Here is an 18,824-nt window from a genome sequence, read left to right as displayed (position 1 = left end):
ACGCCAGCCAGGGCTGAGAATTCTTTATTGTAGTTAAACTTCACATGCCTAATCTCTTCCCCCATAATGGTTTCACTGGTGTAAAGCAGAGGCCCCAACCTGTGGTCCTGGAGAGTTACACTGGGTCATTACAAACGGAGCTATACAGAAGATGTCTTATAAGGGTTTCATGAATTCATATGAGTAAAAAGCATTATTTTTCAAAAATATATACTGCTTTGAGAAATAAAATACAGAATCATTTTTTAAAAATCTTACCTGAATCCCAGTAGATCACAAAACTGGAACAGTGTAAAAGGAAAATAGATGGGACTAAAGCTTCTATAAGAGTGTCTAGAATCTGTGTTCCTTATTCAGTTTTCAGTTATATAGATTCTAATTATGTGCCTACTCTTGAAGAAACAGCTCAGCTGTACCAAGACTAAATACTCTAAAGGCCTGCTTGGTTAGCTGTGATAGAATCAAGTCCCAAACCTTCTTAGAAGCCACCAGCTCCTGGTCTCTTCTTTGGGAACTGGTGGCCTTTTAAGGGGGAAGAAATATTTTAGCTGGCCTGAAAAGCCTCTCTTGTTTCCTCAAATAGTTATTTGCTGATGACTCAAACACACATGATGTCATGGTTCTCAATTTTGGGGGGGGGAGTCATTGACCCCTTTGAGAATTTTATAAAAGCTAAAAGGGCCCACCCCAGAAACATGCACTTAATTTACTCATCCACAGGAAAAAAATGTTTCTAAATATAGGCCTTGCATATCTTTTGAAGGTTATCATTCATGAGCCCTAAAACTGAGATAGGGAAGGGCCCAAGAAATGAAGTGGAAAGGAACACAGAACTGGGAATCAAGAACCCTAAGAAAGCTTTATTTTATTTGTTTGTTTGTTTGTTTATCTATCTAGTTAAAAGATACTAGAAATGCCAGAACTGTGTAACATCAAAACTAACTTATGTGGTCACAAAAATAAATTAAAATGTAACATTCTTCCTAATTTTAGTAAAAGGAAATGATGAAGAAAGTAGGAAAGCTTTGGAATTGAAGAGATGGACGAGGTAGCCACTCTTGGGACAAAGTTAATTTGTCAAAAAAAGAATAAACTTCACACATTAAAATTTTGCCCAGAACTGACACAGTTTTATCATCCATTGGGTAGGTTCAAACAAATTGTTTAATAATTTCCATGTGTCTTCATTGTGAATAATTATTTAAGAAGCTGTTTTCCTTTTTAAATGGATTTTTGCCTAAAGAGACTAAAGGGTACCAAAGGGTTTGCTTTATATTCTATATTGTAAATTCAAGGCATACTTCTTATTCAAGAATTTATTCCAGTTAATATAAACTACATTATAAACTTCTTTTTTGGGTTTTGTTCTGTATAGATTAATGTTTTACATGCTCATACAAATTGGTTCCTGGTTAATTCCTTATACAGTCTAGTAAGAACATTTTATTTTCATTGCAAATAACTTTCATGTAGTTCATATTAAATGTTTTTGGACCTTTTAACTATTGGCTTTTTTGTGTTAAATAATTTTACTAAATGATATCTTTTATATACTGGCAGTATTAAGAATACAGTATTATTACTAAATTATTAACAGAATGACTCTACACACTGGATTAGTCCTATTTTTCCAAGCAAATAATAGTACTTCTTTCATAAGTGTCCTGGATTGGACAATTTTATATATATAATTTAATTTTATATATATATAATTTTATATATGTGTGTATGCAATTACATTATTATATATGGTCACCCTGGTTATTAGAAGTTCTAAAGTATTTTAAATTTAAGGCAAAGTGTATTCTATCAACCTAATCTGCAATCAGGAACCAAAAGAAATTTGAGCCCAAAGTACAAGTGAAGAAAGGGAAATAAAGTCTGAATAGAGGGAATCTTGTGAAAGGAAATATATCAGTAAGGTGAATGCATGTTTGCCTAGTCTGTTACCTCTTGAAAAAGAATGAAATATAACATTTATGTTCAACATTTTTTTTAAAAGATTTACTTTTAGAGAGGGGAAGGGAGAGAAAGAGGAGAGAAACATCAATGTGTGGTTGCCACTTGAACACCTCCTACTACGTACCTGGCCCGCAACCCAGGCGTGTGCCTTGACTGGGAATGTAACCGGTGACCCTTTGGTTCACAGTCCAGCACTCAATCCACTGAGCAACACCACCCAGAGCTCAACATTTTTGTTGGTTTCTTGACCATTTTACAACTTGACCCTTTATTCAAACTTAGTCATACACCTACTCATTCACTAACCTGAATAGACTGATGCACTGTAGTTATTTTCTTTTTTTTTTTTCTTTCTCATTAAAAGTTAATGCTGGTCATGAACCGGTAAATTGATTTACTACCCACAAAGAAGTCACTACCCACAGACTGAAAACATTCATCTTAAGTGACTCTTTTAGGAACTGATACAGGTGAAAACCAGTAATGTTTTAAAGATTTATTTATTTACTTATTTTCAGAGAGGGGGAGGGAGGGAGGAAGAGAGAAAGAAAAACATCCATGTGGGAGAGATACATGGATCTGCTGCCTCTCAAAGGCCCCCAGCTAGGGACCTGGCCTGTGCCCATACCTGGAATTAAACCAGTGACCTTTTGGTTCACAGGCCAGCACTCAGTCTACTGTACCACACCAGCCAGGACAAGAATCAGTAATATTTTAGAAGTTGTAACACTTTTATGGCAGCAAATTGATTTTCTGTCTTCATTGAATTTAAATTTATCTGTATATCATATTTTTAAATCAAATGCTGATCTTTTGATATTTAAAGTGAATTAGAAATTTCTAGTTACTTAAAATTAATGTAAAAAAATTATTTTATATGCAAGTACAATTGGGGGAAAGGCTTTATTTCATTATTTTCAGGACACTTCCATGATAACATTTTGGAAGCAAAGCATGATTGTTGTTATGCTCCAACAAAAGACTCACCAACATAATTAAAGAATGACTTTTCAATGAGAAAAAATGTAATTAAAAACATTGATACTATAGCCTTTTAGTCAATATAGTACCACTGAGGTATTATATCTACATTCATTTTTTAGTAGAGTCAATGTTTTATTTTTCATACCATTGACTTTTATGAGGAATAATAGACTGCATGTCACCTAATAGGATCTTTTGCTGATTTTCAGCTGTAATGACATAATTAGTCATAGTGGCCTGCAACAACAAGTGCGTGTGAACATGTAATGCAGTGCAAGGTGCTGAGTTGGCTGTGTAAGCCACCAGAAAAGTAATTCTTATATTATGGAAAGTGCTATAGGAACATTTTCTGTTGTGATGGAAAGGAGAAAAAAAAGTATTGTGAAAGCTTCTCAAGGTGCATTAAATTACTTGTCCTTTCTATGAATGTCTCTGTGGTGTCCTTTAAAATATTATTAAAATTTTGCATTTTTAAGAAGTTCCATGCTTTTATGATTCATTTAGCCCAAGAATACAAGTAGAAAGTTTTTATTGTGATTAAACTCAAAGTGAGCAAACTAGCCTCTAGTTCAATCAAACACCTTGATAATTCCCCCAGACTAGGCTGTATGGGGAATATATGAGAAGTCTGAGATCTACCCCTGTCATCAAAGAACTTAGCAAAACATTGTTGGCTACATGTAGAAAATGTCACATTACAAAACTGCACAAGATAGTATACAGATAAATGGTATATTTGATGTACATGTAGGAGTTCAAAGTGTTTTAGTCTAGGCCTTCTTAGGAGAGTTCGGACTTAAATTGTCTCCCTCCCTCCCTCCCTCCCTCTCTCTCTCCCTTCCTTCCTTCCTTTTGCCTGTAGTGTTTGTCTCACTGTTTAAAATAGAGTCTAAAAAGGAAAAAAAACTAGTTCATGCTGGTGTGTTTCTTATTATGTTTAAAATGAGAGAGAAAAATAAAACCAGTGGTCAAAATTTTCATTCATTCAACAGAAGTTTTAGTTATTGTATTATATCTGAGGCTGTAACAACCTTGCACTTCAGCTGCATAACATAATCGTGATCCAAAGGGATGAGGACAAGTGTACTGTTACAGAAAGCTTTATAATGGTTTGGCTAGGCCCTGAACTGAAAGGATGAGTCGTTTTAGGAAGAGAGAAGAACATAGTGTAATACGAAGGGATGAAATTTGGAGTTACCAGGAGATTCAGCTATAAGTGTTTGGGAAGATGGGGATGTCAGAAAGGTAGGGTTGATGCTTTGAATGCATGCTAAAAAATTTAGGAAGTCATTGAAGGACTTTTTAAAATAAAGGGGGAAAACAAAAAAAATATGGGAATGGTATAGTCAATCTTGTATTTTAGAAAGCTATCCCTGATACAATGAAAGATAGGTTTCTCTCTCTTTTTTTTGGCTATAACTTATCTCTGTAGTACTGATTTTGCATTAAGGCATATATCTGTATATATTCATCTGCACAGTAATGTATTATTTACTCAGGATTAGCAAGGTAATGAATTATTCAAGTTGAGTAAATTTTCCAGGTACTGGAAGACTAGTGTTAAACTTGATTTTTTCATAACCATTTTGATGGTAATGTTTCTAAAATGTTATTATTTCTGTCTTGTGAAACAGTAGACTGCATATAATTTAAGCATTGCAGTATTTAGAGCCAACCTTATGGGTACTAATTGTTTTATTATGCCAGAAAGGATTGAGCTAATTTTCCACTCTACTAAAAAGTGACTGACTGATTTATTCACTTAATTCAATGAGAATGTTTTCTTCAGCTCTTACTGTGGTTTATGCATTGTACTAAGTACTGCAGAGATAAATGGGATCTTACAATATAGTAGAAACACATAGATACATAACTGTAATACAGGACAAATTGTAAATGTCATTAGAGACATGTGCATGAAATACTGTGGAAAATGGGAGGAAGAAGGTACTTTCAGCTAGACTAGAACCCAGCAAGGCTTTTGGAAGTGGCGTTTGATTTGGACCCTCAAGGGTAGCTGATTGGAAAGGAAGCGGAGGTCTGGGATAGGTAAGGAGCACACCTGTGGGAGGGAGCAACTTGAGACAATATGGGAAGTTTACTGAAAATACTTGGAAGTAAGAGATAAAAGAATAGAGGTAGGCAGGTAGAGGACATAAACTGCTAGAATGCTAATCTGTGAGTGTTGGAATTAATTTTGTGAAGGGCTAAAAGATCTTTTTAAAGATCTTAAAAAAAGATCTTTTTAAAAATCTTAAAAAAAGATCTTTTTTTAAGAATTTGCTTTAAAGAATTTTTAAAAACAATTTGTAAAGGATTTGGTGGGGAGTTGGAGGAATTGTTAGGTAAAGTAATTTTAGGAGTCCTGAACTAGGACAGTGACAATAGGAATATAAAGGGGCCATAATAGATGTCCAGGTGATAATATGGAAGTAAAAGTAAGCAGAATTTGGCAGATTAGTTAGAGGTAGAAGACTAGGAGTAAAGTGAGAGATGGCTCAAAGTTTTCAGCCTTGTTACTGGGAGGATGATTATACCAGTACAGTTAATGCATCAGCTTCCATGGTGTCTGGTGAGAGAAGGGTAGACTTCATTACCTCAGTGGCTGTCACTTGTCTAAGAAGACCTCATCACCCAACTCTCCACTGTAACAGCAAATATCACACTCAATCAGTAAGTTTGGAGCCTAAGAGTTTTCTGCCATTCTGGCATATGTTTATACTTTATGATGCCTATTTTTACTGGTAATTGGTTATAAAATTTAGGAGTTCTGTTTGATTGACAGTCTTTTGACCAACATCTTGTTTTCCATGAAAGTCTTAACTACTAGACCCCTAGCATTCCTGTTGTATCTGTTCCTAATTTTCTGAGTTTTGCTTTTTATATCTTGGTTTGTTTTGTTTTTTAACAATTGACTTAATCTGGACTTTTATGTGTTTGGATATTTTTAATGTGTCTGATACCTTTATATCCTCAGTTGTATGTTGTGTTTCCTGTGATTTCTAGTCTTTTTTAAAAATGATTTCTGTTCTAACATTAATTGCTTACGTGCAATTTATAATCTGGATTAGGATATATTTAGGCCTTATAATAACAAGGTATTTTCCTGGCTAGAGTTAAACTCTTAAGAATTCTGCTTTAAGTGACGTTATGCAAATAAAATAATACACAGTTCCCTTTTGAAGATTAGAGCAAAGATAGCTTTGCAGAGACGGGTGGTTCCTCATGTATCTAAGAAGTGGGAAAGTAGGCTATATTACTTCTTTGTTGTGTCTGGAGTTGGAGGAATGAGGTTAATTCTTGGTATATCCAGTGTTTAGAATATATATTTAATTGTAGCCTTAGCAGAAGTTAACTCAGACAGAAGATACCTGGTCAGCACCATGTTTGATTATAGATTGAATTTTGGCTGGAATGTCTAAAGTACTTCAAAATTATAAAAAGTAAAATCAGATCCATGTGACATTTAGATTTACTATTATTGTGAGCCCTAACTAAATTTTAAAGTTGAATGTGATTTTATTAAAGACAATTTAACAGAAATTTTAAAGTAAGGTGTTTTCCTGTCTTAGCTAATTTTGTAATTGAACAATTATTTAGTTATTCCTACTAAATATGAAATTACATTTTGGAAATATCAAGCATTTTAGAAGGTAGTGAGTGTGATTATGTTTAGCTAATACACAATAGTGATTTAAAGTGGATTTGTCATTTTGTATTTTAATATTTATGCCAATTTTAGATGTGTCTTAGAAAAGTGTCCGAGTACCTATTTTGGTTAATAAAACAGCACACAAGTGCAACCAATCTCAAGGGAAATTTTTAAATATTTTTTCTTAACTTGTCACCACAGAAATGATTCATTTACTCTCCTAACCAGTTAAGCAACTTGTAGGTGGGGTATTGTTAGCTTTTAGCAAACTGGGAAAACTAGCCTGTCTCCAATTTCTCTGTGCATAAAAACATGTGATAAAGTATCATCTTTGTTTAACTTTTCCCTTCACATCTTGAAAATACCTGCTCAGAATATTCTTTTACTAGTCATCCCTTCTACTTTGAATTAACAGAGGCTTCTACAAATGGAATTGTACATTTTATTCTCCCAAGGAGACCCAAGTTTAAATAAAAGCTACTTTCATTTGTTTTACTTTTTCTCTGAACCAAACATATAAAGCTGTTGCTACCCTTAATACAACCTCCTACTTTATAGGGCAAACTCAAGCTACCTGTCTCTTCTAGACTAATATTGTTCAGCCATAAACCTCAGACTTAAGGCAAAGGAAATCTGCTTTTCAAATATTTTATATTCATCTTATTCCAGGTAAATGCTAAGCCATGCAGAATCTAATTAATTTTGACCTTATTGCTCTGTGATTCTAGGGTTAATGAATTTTTTTTAAGTTATTGATAACGTAGACTCTAAAAATCAGAGTAACTTGGGGTACTGAAAAAATATCCAATTTTTGGAGTGAAATATCAAGGTGAAAAATGGCAAAAAATATACTTCTGAGGTTGCTAATTGTGGATCTATCATATATGTGTATAATTTTGATTGGAAGGGAACATTGCTTTTCATAACAATAAACCACTTAAACTGCTTTACATATACACCTTGGGAATAATGACTGGTTTGATTATGGCAATGTGTGGCTAGAGGCAAAGAATTGGTATTGGGAGTAGGGAAGTCTTTTCCAATTTTAATGGCGTATAGGAGAGTGGGATTTAATAATTGTTCCTAATGGGTTTTGTGGGGTTTTTTTTTTTTAAGATTTTCTTTATTTTTAGAGAGAGGGAAAAGGAAGCAGAGAGAAAAACATTGATTGGTTGCCTCTTGTACCCTGACCAGGGACTAAATCTGAAACCCAGGTTTGTGCCCTGACCAGGAATCAAACCAGCAACCCATCTGGGCTAGTAGATTTTTTTTAAAGGGTTAAGAGATGAAGAGGTGGAACTAAGGCCTAGTTGCCTTTTTCATTTAGAGTGGTGGGTACTCAGTACCCAGAATTGTCAACATAATTTGCAAGGTCCAGTGCAAAGTGAAAATATAGCTCCTTGTGTTAAAAAATTATTAAGAATTTCAGGATTGAGACAGTGTGGCATTAAATGAAGTGCATGACCCAATGAGATGTACACCCGTGAACTGTCTTTTTAGGCACCTTATGCAAGGACAGAAGTGTACACTGAAGAAATAAGAATTTCCATTTTCAACAAATGGCTTTTCCCCCATTCCTGTGTTAACTCCCCCACCCCACTGAAATTCATGCTTCTTTTTTGGTTGAGGCTGAGGGAAAGAAAATGCTATTTGCAGTCTTTACATGTTTGGGGCTTATGAACCTTGAACAATTAATGGCACCAACTGGATTTGTTTATTTATCCACATCACACTGTGTACCTCTTGGGGCTTATGCATCATCCTCTTTCCTCCTCACCACTGCCACTATCACCTCCACCACCAGCTTCTTAATGGTAGTGGAATGATGGCTTACCTATTCATGTCATTTTTCTCCCTACTTTCTTCCTGAATGAATTCATAGCATCTATTACCTGCCTACCTTATACAGTCCTAGATGAAGAAATTTTCTTCCCTCTCGTAAGGCCATTTCATGCCTCTTATTTTGGAGATACACACAAATTTGCTTTATATGTAAATATAATATATATATCACTTATATACATACATACATATATATGAGATATAAAAAACTTGGCCATTAAGTTCTGCTTCACCCCAGAGATACCAACCATCTGTTAAGAACAGAACAGATGAAATGGGGGCTTATAACTAAATGGTCAGGAGAGAATGATTGTGAACAAGAATATTTGGTGGTGAATGTTAATGTAGTTATTATAAGCTTTTTTACCACATGTTTTTAAGAAATAAATCCTCATTCTCTGAGGTCATTTGTGTAGTAAATTAAAAAGAAAATGAAATTTATTGGAACAATTATATATAATGGGCAGAAAGGTGGAACGGGCAAGAGGACTTATTTAATGATGTTATAGCCCAAAGTAAATTCTTTTTCTTCTATGTATAAGACTAAATAGTATTTTAGAAAAAGTTTTGAATTTATTGTATTATTTATTAATTTTGCTTTTCACCGGTCCAGTTTAGTGCTTTACACCACATATGTGTTGTTGTTGTTGTTGTTGTTGTTGTTGTTGTTGTTGTTGTTGCATTTTGTAGCATAGAAATATGGTGGGGTTTTTTGAGGTCTCATAAGTCACTTTTCTTTCTCATTCCTGTTTGATCAAAATAGCTATTTTACTGAAAGGCATATTCTAAAACTTTGTGTATATGACTGTATAGCTCAATTCATTTTCTCTACATGTAAAATATTCCCAGTAACAATTTAGATCCTTAATAAACCAGATAACTACAATATTTTTTTACAGTCTCCTAATTAAAACTAATCACTTAAACATTTCTGCCACCCTGAATAGGAAGGAACCTTGGGAATGTTCGAGTGACTGGGTTTGTTCCTTTCTAAAGAAGCAGTTATCCTCGAGAAAATAAGATATTTTAAAACTAATCTAGGTTTTTTTTTGTAAATTTCAAGTATAGAAACAATGTTAGATTTAAAGTACTTTGTACAGAAAAAGTGTATATATGTTTTGGTTTTATACACTAACAAGTGCAAATAAAGGCTTTGTACAAAGTTATCTGTTTGGCAGTTTATCAGTGTATACAACTGTGTTAAACCTTTGGCTATTTTTATCACAAATACTAAAACTGAATGTATTAGTGATAGTCTTTTTAAAAAATGTTCTAGTGACTCCTGGTATAGTCCAGAATAAAACTGCTTTTCTCTCCATATGTAATAAAGCATGTTAAATGAGAACATTTGTGTAATGGATATGTTTGTACATCATCCTTTTCATTTAATGGAACATTTTGTGTGAAGCATCTTTTTCATGTAGAGGATACCATATCATTGTCCCTTTTGTGTGCATATTAATGGTATGTTACTCATTTTTTTACAGATTTTTCTGAATTGTTTAGGCAATATTGCAAGGGTAAAGGTTGGATATTGGTATCAGAAAAAATTATTCTTGTAAAATGTATTCATGTCTTATTCTAGTTAAATAAGTGACATTTCAGGGGCTAAGACACTTGGAAATGATCATGGAAATAGTAAGAGAAATATATGTGTGTAATTACCAGAGATCCCAGGTTTTTAATACCCTTACTTTATAGATAAGTTTCCAAGGATTCCTAAGGTATGTGGTTCTCTAAACTTAAATGGAATCCTGAATACTGGAGATAATCATATGCTGGCAGAGTTGTCCCATTTTCCAAGGTCATAATACCTTCAAGTATTAATTACTATAAGATCTGTGGCGTGCTTATTTAAAATTTAGAGCTGATCATTCATAAAATAGCCTAAAATTCTGGATTTCTAGAGTCCACATAACATCAAAAGTCAGAAAAATTATTTTTTCCTTGGTTAGAGTCGAAAAATGTTTTTACTTCAGAGTAAACATGTCCAGTTCATTTTGAAAGTACCACAGCATCTGAATGTACTGTGAATACTTTATAACTGTTAAGACATTCTTTTGCATATTTCCTCATCTCCCTCTGCCCTTCTCCCTCAATTTGTTTTACACACCTAACATTAGCATTCTGTGGACAATGTTTTAAAGGATTGCTATAATGTATTCTATTTCTATCCTACAGTAATTTATTTACATTTTAAAGGGAATTTGAATACAGTGGCAATTTTGACAACCAGCAAGCTCATGAAAGTAAGATTCTACCTGTAATCTCATGATATACCAAATACCTGCTCTGTTCTATTTAACAGAAACAGGGATTGTGTGTGGTTTACCTTATAAAAAGGATTTATAAAGGGTAGCTGACATCTAGCTTTTGAGTGTCCTAAAATCTTTACTTCTAATGCATCAATTGCTTTAAAATTTACTTAATTTGACATTGCTCACCAGTGCAACTAGGGAAAAAGTGTTGATTACAAAGTACATAATACCTCACTCTTCCTACTAGTTGTGAAGAACGAACTTTCTACACGTAAGCTAGACTGATTAGTGCAGAATTGAAGTGTGATGTTAGCAACATACTCATTTAAAAAATTATGCACAGGTATTCTACATGAATGTTAATTTATATTACATATTGATAGAACAAATTTTCACTTGTATGCAGTGTAAATGTCAGAGGTTAAAATACCAGGTATTCCTTTGTTTTATTTTGTTTGTTTTGTTTGTTTTTGTTTTTGTTTTTTGCTTTGGAAGTGTGGTACTTGTTGAGTTCCTATTATGTGCCAGGCTCTTTCTTGACTGACATAAGTAATGAGAACTTCACACGATTTTTCTACTCCAGGTTTTTGTTGAAACTTTGAATTAGCCATTCTTTAATATTTAGTTTACTCCCTGTATGTAGTTCTTAACTTACGAGATTCTTCTTCTGAGGTTAAACAGAGAGCGACCGTGGACCCTAGATTTTACCTATAAAGAGGCAGGTAACAGGAAGCAAAAACCAGTGGCTTGAATGAGATTTAGACTTCTCATGGTTTTCAATTTTCTGTATGACATTTTCGTTAGTACTGGCCACTTGACTACTATAAGGCTTTGTATGTTTACTGGTTTTATAATTGTAGCATCTGTTCTTTTGGAATCTGGACTTTGAGCAACTCATTGCACAGAATCATTGAATAGCCAGTTTCCATTCTCTTTTACCTAAAATTTTCCCAGGGGATTTCACATGGCAGGTTAACCAAAGAAAAGCCATATGTGTAACTCTTCTGTTACATATGTTTTCCTCCCACTTGAATCCCTAGTTAAAAACTCTTACCTTCTCTTCCTGCTAATTGACCAATAGCACCCTGTAATAGTATCATTACTTTGTCCAGAGATATGGTGTAGTTGTATTTAGAGACAAACAAAATGTCTTGTCTGTTCCTACCTATAAAAATATCTTTTTTCTTTATTAAGTTATGTTTTGTGAAATAACTGAAGGAAAAGCAATAGAAAAATTTCAAAAATAATTAGCACTACAATTTTGATTTACTTTAATATAAAATCTTGTTTTTCCTTTTTAATTACATTTTTTAAATAGTTACATAAGAAAATGTAAAATGAAAACATGTAAAGAATAGTTAACATTAAATTCCCAATCTGTTTGTAAACTTACATGAAATAATCCGGATTTGTATTTATTTTCCAGAAAATAAAACATACGTGATTGTACATGTCATATAGATTGAGTTTAAAAAACTGAAAATTGAACTTTTTTGCCCTTTCCAGTGTAGGGCTATCATAATAATTTTAAGAGCTCTTTATTATAGAATTACGAATGAATTGCTATAAATAAAGTTCTTTTGTTGAACTTCTTATTACATTGTTGTTTCTTTACTAAGTTTTTAAAACTTGTAAGATCTACCTAATGGAGTAGTGATCAAGTGCAAACTTAACTAAAAGGTTATAAGTTTCCTGGAAATAAGGAAGATTTAACCAGATGTTAAAGTATATATGATCTTAAGAGAAAAGATTACTATTACTATTGTAATAATTGACCAGTTCAGTAATTTTAAGTTATTTAGTTATATTTCTTGGTTTGGTATGGTAAAGCATTATTTGAAAAAGCAGTACAGGAGGAGTGTATATAGATATGTTACTACTGCTAAGAGAACCAGCTTCAATTCAGTGCATGCTTTAGAGAATACAAATTAATATGGACTTTTCTAACGTGATTTAGATGGTCTGACCTCTCTAGAAATACATGTATGTCTGTGTATGTGTTTATATATATTTTGGAATATATAAGAAATGTTCAGTCTTTCTCTTTTTCCCTTTTTTTAGCCTTAGATTGTAAGCAAAAGAAATCAAGGTCAAGATCTGGAAGCAAGAAGAAAATGCTAACATTACCTCATGGTGCTGATGAGGTTTACATTCTCAGATGCAGGTATGTGTGTCTGTTCTATCGCCAGATCTGCTTAATTTCTTCAGATTTTGCATTGAGAGATATTAGCTATTTTATTAGGGACTTTTAATTTGTGGCAGGAGGTGCAATATCCTTAGTTAAATTATGAAGGAACTTTTGGAGACAAGCTTAAAATCTTAGTTCATAAATGCTGTACCTCATTAACTGATGGATCAACTTTTTTGTATTGGCTAAGAGTCTATGTGAATTATAAAAGTATCTTTTTTGTTTTATTTGCTTTGTTTGATTTTTTAAAAAAAATTGTCATTAGTTTCTACTTATTGGGAACACATTTAGTTTCTGCATAGTAGGAAGATATACTTTTAAGTATAGCTACCCAAATTATTCACACCTCCCTCCATATTCACCCTCAGGCAGTTTAAGGAATTCTGAATTAAGTAAGGATCCTTTAAAAAGACTGGTACATTTTGGAAATATAGTTGTTTTAAGTGTAGGTGTTAAAACCTTTTATTTAATATTAACCAAATAATCATGTTCCCATTTCTACAAATATTACTGGAGTTATTATAGCTATTAAATATATGAATAGGCAGTTTTGATATTGCATTAAATCATTTTGGCTTTATATGTATTTAGGAACTATTGTCAAGAAGTCTCTCCAATATATTGTCAAGTTTAATTTTGTTGACGATTTTATGGGAATTGGTTTTAAATAAAGGGAATTGGTCCTATTAAGACAACTGTCGTCAACTTTGCCTGCAGGTTTTGTGGCTTAGTCTTTCGTGGACCATTGTCTGTTCAGGAAGACTGGATTAAGCACTTACAACGACACATCGTAAACGCTAATCTTCCACGGACTGGAGCTGGCATGGTGGAAGTCACATCACTATTTAAAAAGCCTGCCTCCATTACAGAAACTTCATTTTCTCTACTAATGGCAGAAGCAGCTTCATAGAACAAGGAAACCTTTTAAATAGAAAATATGAATTGGATGTAAATTTGAAATTCTTTGTCTTTTTTTAAAGCCACATTAAATTATCCATTTATAAATACTAAAACAGGAAAACAGGGGAAAGTGAATTACAGTGACATCAGAACAAAACTGAGTACTTCAAACAGTAAGTAGTCTATATATTTTATAGGATGGAAGAGATGTTTTAAGGTTTACTGGGTTTTGTCAGTTAACTATTCACTCAGTAAAAGATCAGTACATGTAAGCAGTCATTAATAAACTGTTGCACATGGAGAAAGACAGACTTATTGGAAAATTTTGTTTTCTGCAGTGTTACCAGAATCAAGGTTCTGTTTATTTCCCACAAGACTTGCATTGAAAAATAAGATATTATATTTTGTTTGTATGTAATTAGTGTTTTGTATAATACCTGGAACCGCTAACTAAATTTACTCAACTTAGGGCATTAAATATCATGTACTTCATAGATTGCGACTGTTCACTCAAATAGGGCAGAGTACTATTCTATCTAGATGTGTAAGTGTTTTTTTTAAATCACATTGAAAGGTTTTTTTTATACTAAAAAGTGGAGGGAGATTTGTTTAAACAAGTATTTCTAAAAGAAATATGTACATAGTCCTGGAAATTATTTGTGGTAAGGAAATATTCTTTACTCCAATTGCATTTCTCAGACAATAAAGTGGTGCATCCATGCTACCTCCTATTTTGTCAACAAAGATGCTATTTACCCTTTACATTTTGTATCATAATAGATTTTAAAAATCTAATGTTCTTTATTGCAAGGCATCCTTTTGTTAACAGATTTGTTTCTTTTTAATGTTTTACCTAAAATCTGACATGCTTACAGGACAGGTTTGCCTCTTACTTTATTTAACATTGTAGAAATGTAATTAATAAACAACTACACAATTTAGAATAGGCTTTCTCATTTATATTCTCTTCCAAATTGATCAGTAGCAAAACTTAATACACCAATTGAAATATTTCTACATATGATGAGAATGTTTACAATTTAAATTTTAGAACTTGTTTTGGATGTGATTATATGTACGAAAATCGTGTAACACTATGCTTATGCTAAGAACCGACATAACAGAATTGCTGAAATAAATGTGCTGTGAGGAATGGAAAAAATGGTGCAGATGTCTTGGTCATGATAAATTGTGATTATTCTTTTACACTTTTTCCAAAAACAAATTAGTTCATTTAATCTGAAATCAGATTCCTTTACAAATAACAGTTTTTGTATGCAAGCACCATTTTATTTTATTTCATGTAGTATGACTAATACTATAGTTGAAGCAAGGATATGCATTGATACTTTTTTGTATGTAAATAAAGTTAAAAACATTAAAACAAGGAGTATTTTGGTAGAGTATATACATACCTCACTGCCAGTGAAATTGCTTTCCTATGGTATATCTCCTTACCAGAAAAATCTCTAAATAAAAAAAAAAGACTTAAAGAAAATTATAATGTGTATAGTGTGAAGCATTTCTTAATTTTATCACTGGTGGAAATAGTCCACTTGAGGTTGCATTTCATTTCATTTAAATTGTCTATACTTATCAGATTACTTCATTAATACTTCATTAACATACCTTATATATGAAATAAGGAAGTTGGACTAAATGGTTCATTCAAGGCTCTCTTCATCCGTGGGGTGTACTAGATAAGGGAAGAGCACTTGTAAGTTATTTTTATTTTTCAAAATGCCCAATAGAAATTGTGTACTTTTTATAAAGATGAGACTAAAACATCAAATTACCTTTGACTAAAAAATATACCAAATCTCTGTATACTAGTTGTCTCTTCTTGAGCAAGTTTCATGGACAGTTGTATGGTTTGGTTTTGTTTTTTTAACTGGACGACATACTACTTAGCAAGTAGAATTCAGAAGGTTTTTTTTGTTTTGTTTTGTTTTTAAGATTTCTGGTAGGAAGACTAGCAATCACTAGAACCCCTTTTGGCTGTAGTTTTTATAGTTCTATGATTTTATCTTACTAAGCCAACTATCAGGTTAGAGGAATACAAGAAAAATAGGTAAACTACAGATTTCATAAACAAACCTAGATTAAACTTTTTTATGTCAAAGTATAATATAAACAATTAAAATTCAAATTAGAAATAGTAAACTAGAGGGAGTCCTGAAAAGTAAATTAAAAAACATTTTTTCATAATAAAGTTACTTGGGTTACAAAATTTTAGAAATTCTTTAGGAAGAAAAGTTTATCTTTTATTGGGCAACTAGAAGGTCAACGATACGTTTTCATTTGGGTTTCACATATCAAAATTTGTCTCAAGTTAGACTTGTATGTCAAAATATGGCTTGATTCAGTATTCAATATTGCTTCATTTTTTAAAAAAATTTATTTTTAGAGAGAGGAAGGAAGGGACAAAGAGGGGGAGAGAAACATCGATGTGTGAGAGAAAAATTGATTGGTTGCCTCTGGCACACACTCCAGCCAGGGACTGGGCCTGAAACCCAGGCTTGTATGTACCCTGACCCAGAATCAAACTGGTAACCTTTCCCTTTGCAGGACGACCCCCAACCAACTGAGCCATGCCAGCCAGAGCAAATATTGCCTAATTTCCTTTTAATTCTTTTGCCATTGCCTAAGATATTTTAGTTTTTAAATCTGGTTAGAAATGTTGATTTATTTAATAGCATCAAGACAGATGGGGGGAAGTGGGCAGAGAGGGGAAATGGGGACATCTGTAATAGTGTAAACAAAAATAAAGTAAAAAAGAAATAAAAGACAAATGCTTCTTTAGAATATATCAGAACCATGGCATAGCTACAATTTTTATTAACATCTTTAATTTAGATTTTGCATATTAAATATGAGTTAAGAGCTAGTTTTAGTAGTAATTTCATAGTCAAACTTCGTAAAGTAATACATATAATTTCTCAAGAATTACACTATTAAAACATATTAATCCAAAAGATAGGTTTGATTTTTTTCTCACAGGAAAGTATATATTCATTTTAGAAGTATTAGGAAAATGAAAAAGTAAAAACTGAGGAAAATCACTTTTGCTATCAAAGACATTTACTTTTAAACAGCTTGTTACATTTCTTTCTCTTACTGTTGCAATATAATTGTGATTGTAATGTATTAATGTATCTCATTTCCCCAAGTTTACTTTTCAATTTGAGTGCTACATTGTATAGACTAACCTTTGAATGGTGGCTCCAAAGCATTTTCCAACACCAGCTGGTTCTCTGACTCTCTCCATACACCAACTGGCAGCCCAACAATTCAATTCTGACACTAACTACCTACAGTTCATATTTTAAAGGGGTTAGTCCCGTAAGACTGCCCACGTTTCAGATGCCAGTAGTATCAGGTCATCTGTACTTCAAACCAACCAGCTATTAATTGGGGATTCTCACAAATCTCTTCTTCAGGTTTAATAATTTGCTAGAATGACTCAGAACTCGGGAAACTACTTGACTTTGCCAATTCATTATAGGAAATAACTCAGGAACAGCCAAATAGAAGAGAGAACCACAGAGTAAAGTATTTGGAGAAGAGACTGTTACGGAATGCTACATCCTCTCATCATCTTCCTGTGTTCATCATGTGTTCACCATCCTGAAAGCTCTCCGAACCCTATGGCTTTGGGGGTTATTATGTAGATTTCTTTATAAAGGCAAAATTGATTTAAATGACTGGCCATTGGTGGTCCTTAACTCTATTTCTAGCTCTCTTTCCCTCCACAGAGCTCTGGTAGTTGGTGAAGCTGAGAGTTCCAACCCTCTGATCATACCTTGGTCTTTCTTATAACTAGCTTCTTTCCTGAAGCTATTAGTTGGTCCCCAGCCACAGGCCAACTCATTAGCATATAAAAAACACTCATCACTCTGGAGATTTCAAGGGTTTTAGGAGCTGTGTACAAGGAGTGAGGAACAGAGACCAAATACTTATTTTTTATTATAAATAGTTAACACTTCGGTGTGACAAAAATCTGCCATGATCAGTGATATTTCAGATCATGAACCAGAATCAGCATTTACCCGTTCTGTAGAAGGTGGCTATCAAAAGTTTTTCAGCAATGAGGACTTGTTTTCTTGTTGTGAGGGCTAATCAAATTCTAGTGTTGATCTTCCACTGATAGCCCATAACTTTAATTTCTTGGTCCTCTGGACTACATTATAGACATAGATACAACCTTGGTTTTCCTGATTATTGTAAATAATTGAATAATACTTTTAATTGCTTAGGTAAACAACAGTGGTAAGTAAAACTTATAAATTCATATCTCATTTTTCAAGGTACTTTCATTATGTCGGAAGACAAGATTTAAAAAAGTGAATATAATTTATTAACTGGATTTTTTTCCTTGTTATAAAAGTTTTAGACAAAAGAAAAAAATACATGGAATTCTGCCACATTAAAAATTTGTCTTATTTTTATTAGTCTTGTTTTTTGATGTATTTTCTTTTTAAAATACGAGATTAGACTTTGTAGAAATTGACTCTTTATTCTCTTAGAAGTAGATTCAAAAACAATTTATTTTTTAAAAATTATATTTTATTGATTATGCTATTAACAGTTGTCCTGATTTTCCCCCTTGCCCCACCTCCACTTAGCAGCCCCTACTCCGTCAGATATCCCTACACCTTGTTCGTGTCCATGGGTCATGCATTTAAGTTGTTTGGCTACTCCATGTCCTATACTGTATTTTACGTCCCTGTGGTTATTTTGTTACTATCTATTTGCACTTAATCCCCTCACTTTTTCATCCATTCCCCACACCCCTCCTCCCATGTGGCAACCATCAAAATGCTCTCCACATCCATGATTCTTTGTTCTTTTGTTTGCTTAGTTTGTTCTTTAGGTTCAATTGTTGCTAGATAAGTATTTTTGCCATTTTATTATTTGTAGATTTTATCTTTTTGTTAAATAAGTCCCTTTAACATTTCATATATTAATGGTTTGATGATGATAACTCCTTTACTTTTTTTCTTGTCTGGGAGCTCTTTATCTGCCCTTAGATTCTAAG

General features: G+C 33.0%; 1 protein-coding gene across 17 annotated transcripts in view; it reads left to right on the top strand.

Moving 5' to 3' along the window:
- ZNF644 (zinc finger protein 644) overlaps window positions 1-15,280 on the top strand; it is a 96,658-nt gene extending 81,378 nt beyond the window's left edge. For 13 of the 17 annotated variants that reach the window (XM_036026401.1, XM_036026398.1, XM_036026394.1 and 10 more), the window contains 2 exons: window positions 12,760-12,862; window positions 13,604-15,280. In XM_036026401.1, the coding sequence (XP_035882294.1) occupies window positions 12,760-12,862; window positions 13,604-13,796 (296 nt within the window). In that variant the 3' untranslated portion in view covers window positions 13,797-15,280. Of the gene's footprint in view, window positions 1-993; window positions 1,947-12,759; window positions 12,863-13,603 lie in introns of those variants that run through there. The other 4 variants (XM_036026403.1, XM_028511696.2, XM_036026402.1 and 1 more) reach the window with 2 other exon arrangements.
- Window positions 15,281-18,824: the final 3,544 nt, after the last annotated feature.

Source organism: Phyllostomus discolor, chromosome 5, assembly GCF_004126475.2.
Source record: "Phyllostomus discolor isolate MPI-MPIP mPhyDis1 chromosome 5, mPhyDis1.pri.v3, whole genome shotgun sequence".
Taxonomy (NCBI): Eukaryota; Metazoa; Chordata; class Mammalia; order Chiroptera; family Phyllostomidae; genus Phyllostomus; species Phyllostomus discolor.
This window is presented reverse-complemented; position numbering and strand designations above follow the sequence as displayed.